The 3,332-nt window shown below is 40.6% G+C and overlaps 1 protein-coding gene across 1 annotated transcript in view; it reads right to left on the reverse strand.

Annotated features, from left to right (window-relative positions):
* Positions 1–567: 567 nt before the first annotated feature.
* The window catches only part of FIGF (c-fos induced growth factor (vascular endothelial growth factor D)), a gene marked incomplete at its 3' end in the record, with an annotated part of 25,895 nt that continues 23,130 nt past the window's right edge, over positions 568–3,332 (reverse strand). The window contains exons 4-5 of the mRNA XM_010135155.1: positions 1,942–2,090; positions 568–665 (exon numbers count right to left, since the gene is read on the reverse strand). Coding sequence (XP_010133457.1) covers positions 568–665; positions 1,942–2,090 — 247 coding nt within the window. The remainder of the gene's footprint in view (positions 666–1,941; positions 2,091–3,332) is intronic.

Raw genomic sequence — 3,332 nt, forward strand, 5'->3', positions numbered from 1 at the left:
TATAGCATTATCAGTGTGAAAGCGTCCTAAATACCTTAATATTATAATAAGAAGTAGACAAATAAATTGAAAGGTCATATAATCTTTTGCACTGACTGCAGCTAATAGGCAATGCTGATTTTGCCTGTCTTATTTCTAATTAAGTCTGTTCTTAAGAATCTCCCACAATAAAGATTCAGCACCTTTCTCACACAATATATACCAGGGCTTATTGTTTTATACAGTTAAAAAGTTTTCCCTAATGCCCATCCTAATATTTAAGGCCCATTTAAAATAAATTTTTATCCTGGGGGCCTACCTCACTAGCACTTGTTAATACTTTCCTATTTCCTGTTCAGTTTGCTAATAAAGAGAGAGTAAAACATCCAAGCAAAAAACATGAGATGGAGATAAGCACATATGAGTATTTATTTTCAGGTGAGTTCCTATACCATAAGCCAAGTCTGTCTAGGAATATGGAATCAAAACTATAACTTTCTCAATGAAAAAAATGGGACAAAACAAAAATGAAACACAAGCAGCCTGGATACAGTAAGCAAAAGTGTTCATTTGTAGTTTCATCTTTACCTTCTCGTCTGTTGGGGTGCTGTACATCTACAACACATTCACATTTGTCACTGTCCCAGATCCATCCATTATGGCAAAGTTTGTCAGTAAAGGGGCATCTAGAAGAAAAAAAAAAAAAGATAGGACTGAAAAAGAAAAATAGGAGCATCTCTAGAGTCATATGACAAAATGAGCCTGCTAGTGTGCTGGGTCTGCCACTTGTACTATGTGAAGGCACGTCATCTGTGTGCATTACTGCTGCAAACAGAAAACCTTGGCACTGGATGGTTTTGCTGGTAGGGCTGAGCTGTCTGGCTCACAGCAGCTAGATGGAACACGTACAGCACACATTTCAGATTACATTCCTAGGGAACAGCTGCAGTTTTGCAGCTCCACTTTTCCATGAACACGGTTCTACCCCACCCAGGGTAGTCTTTGTCTTACAGTGTTCATGCCATGTAACTGTATTCAATTTTGCCATGCTGCCAGGAAGTGCAGCTCCAGTTTAAATTTGCCTATGCTTAAGGATGTACAGTGGGCTGTTTTCAGGGTCAGAGAGGCCTGTTAGACTTTCAGGCCCTAGAAGGGGAATTCACCAACAGGAAGAAGGCTGAGTTTCTTCTGTATTTGTATAGGAAGAGGATTCAGGCTGGCAAGCAGGCTGAGTGAGAGCTGGACTGGCTGAAATGCCACCTCTCCTCCAGCCCAGATGTCTAACTGAAGGGCAGTTATGGGGGCAAGCCTACATGCAGGGCTGGGCAGAGACATCTGAACTGACTTCCAACAGGTCACTCAAGATATCTGTGTTTGTAGAGCCTCCATTGAATTAATGCAGCCTGTTTTCACCAGGACTACAGGTAATTTATACCATATTTTGGAGTTAGATGTGAGATCGCTTTTCTCCAGCCAACGCGCTTGACAGATGCAAACCAGGACTGGACCAGAAAGTGAGAAGCCATAATTCACATTGATTCTGACCCAACATGCCATGAGGTATGGCAGAGGGCTTTAGTTTGAGCAGAGCACTCTATGTACCCTGGCTAAAAAATGCATGAGCACAGTTGCTTGTGTCAGGTTGAAAAAGTCTACACACTCATCCAAATAGCTCCAGTGGAGCATGTACACTATGAGTTCCCGCTCAAGCATTTTAATGCCTTAATGACTTCAGATGCTGCTAAACTAGCTTGCTGTTTGTTGGATTCTGGTGTCCATTCACTTATAATTCACCAGATTTAGTTGAAGCTTTCTAACCCTGAGTGATAAACAAGTTATTTGGAAAAACTGTTGGGATGACAGAAAGTGAATGGACCATTATAATGACCAAATCAGAACAAAATCATTTTCATACTTCAGAATATACAACATGTGTAGAAGTCTGTGAATGAGAGAACTTACCCATCTTCTTCTGGGTACTGGACAGATCTTCGTATGATGGTGTACTGATGATGCTGGGTATTTGATAGACACTTGCAGCCTGTGTGATTAGCAATTTTGATTGGCACAGGCTCAGGAACGCTTGTCAAGGGAACCGAGATCTCAAAGAGCTAGGTGGGTGAAATAACATTTCTTTTTAAGTTTCCATTGTACAGTTAATATTGGGGATTTTAAATCAAGACCTCTTATTCTTTGCCTCTATTTTTCCCACCCTTGCGTTTTTTCTAGAGATATTTACCATAGATATAAATGAGCAAGTTGGCATTAGGGTGCCAGCGTGTTTGGCTTAATGCTGCATCCACACGCAAGGGCTGAGAAGTATTCCTAAGCTAGACTGCTTAGACATTTAAATTTAGGTGTTGCAGTGTCTAACTGTAGGTGGCATGAAAAAACATCCTTCAATGGATATTTTAAACCAAGGAAAAAAATGGTCTCACTAGTATATGTGCAGTTCCATTCATTTTAGAGGACTAAATCTGGACTGATGGTGGTGTATCCACGAGTGGAACTTAGCTGGGAGCTTTTGAGGGAATGGTTATTTTGAAGGATGCTAAAGGAATGTTACACTCTACAAAACTGCAGTTTTTCAACAAACTTATGAACTGCAACTCCAAAACCACATAAATAAATAAATACTTTTTAGCCTGACCTAGCTCCCTGAGCTGGTCTTTTGTGTGTGGCCAACAGCCCATAATAGCTTTCTCCTTTTGGTGTGGAATGAAAGCAATTAATGAACAATGACGCAAGAAGGATGGCCCTGGTTTATTTTATTCCAACTATATTCCAGTACACCCAGCCATCATGGAATTACATTCCAACAAACCTGAAACAAAAGCAGAAGTAAATTGGACCTGCTACCCATAAGGACTTCGTATTTCTTTTTAAAACAACTGCCCTCCATCTTAGTTCTGATTTAAAGAAAAGCCTTTTTCATAAGAAGAATTTAATATATTACTCCAAGTCAAAAGTTGTTACCAACTCTAAGTAGGGATGCACAAGGTGAAGACTAATCAAGGAGATCCAGTCTCCTGTGCTCCTTCTGTAGGTATGAACACAGATGGTGTCATCCATAGGGCTGATTGGAAGTAGTAAACTTGGAGGTCTGCTCAGTCACCCACTGGAGGAAGATCTCTCTGTACATAGACACTAGAGGGAGTCTGCCCAAGGAAGCTCTCTGGCTACTATCTTTATGCTCTCTTTTTGGCACTGGTCATTAAAACTCAGTTATTTGCCTCCTGTTGCACCTAAGCAGTAATTGACTACTGGTTTAAGCCTTTGTTTTTCAGAGTGACTTGTGATTTGGGATATTCAGATCCTTAGGCATTCTGATTGAGAGCATCTGGTCTCTCCTG

Source organism: Buceros rhinoceros, unplaced genomic scaffold, assembly GCF_000710305.1.
Source record: "Buceros rhinoceros silvestris isolate BGI_N320 unplaced genomic scaffold, ASM71030v1 scaffold21444, whole genome shotgun sequence".
Lineage (NCBI taxonomy): Eukaryota > Metazoa > Chordata > Aves > Bucerotiformes > Bucerotidae > Buceros > Buceros rhinoceros.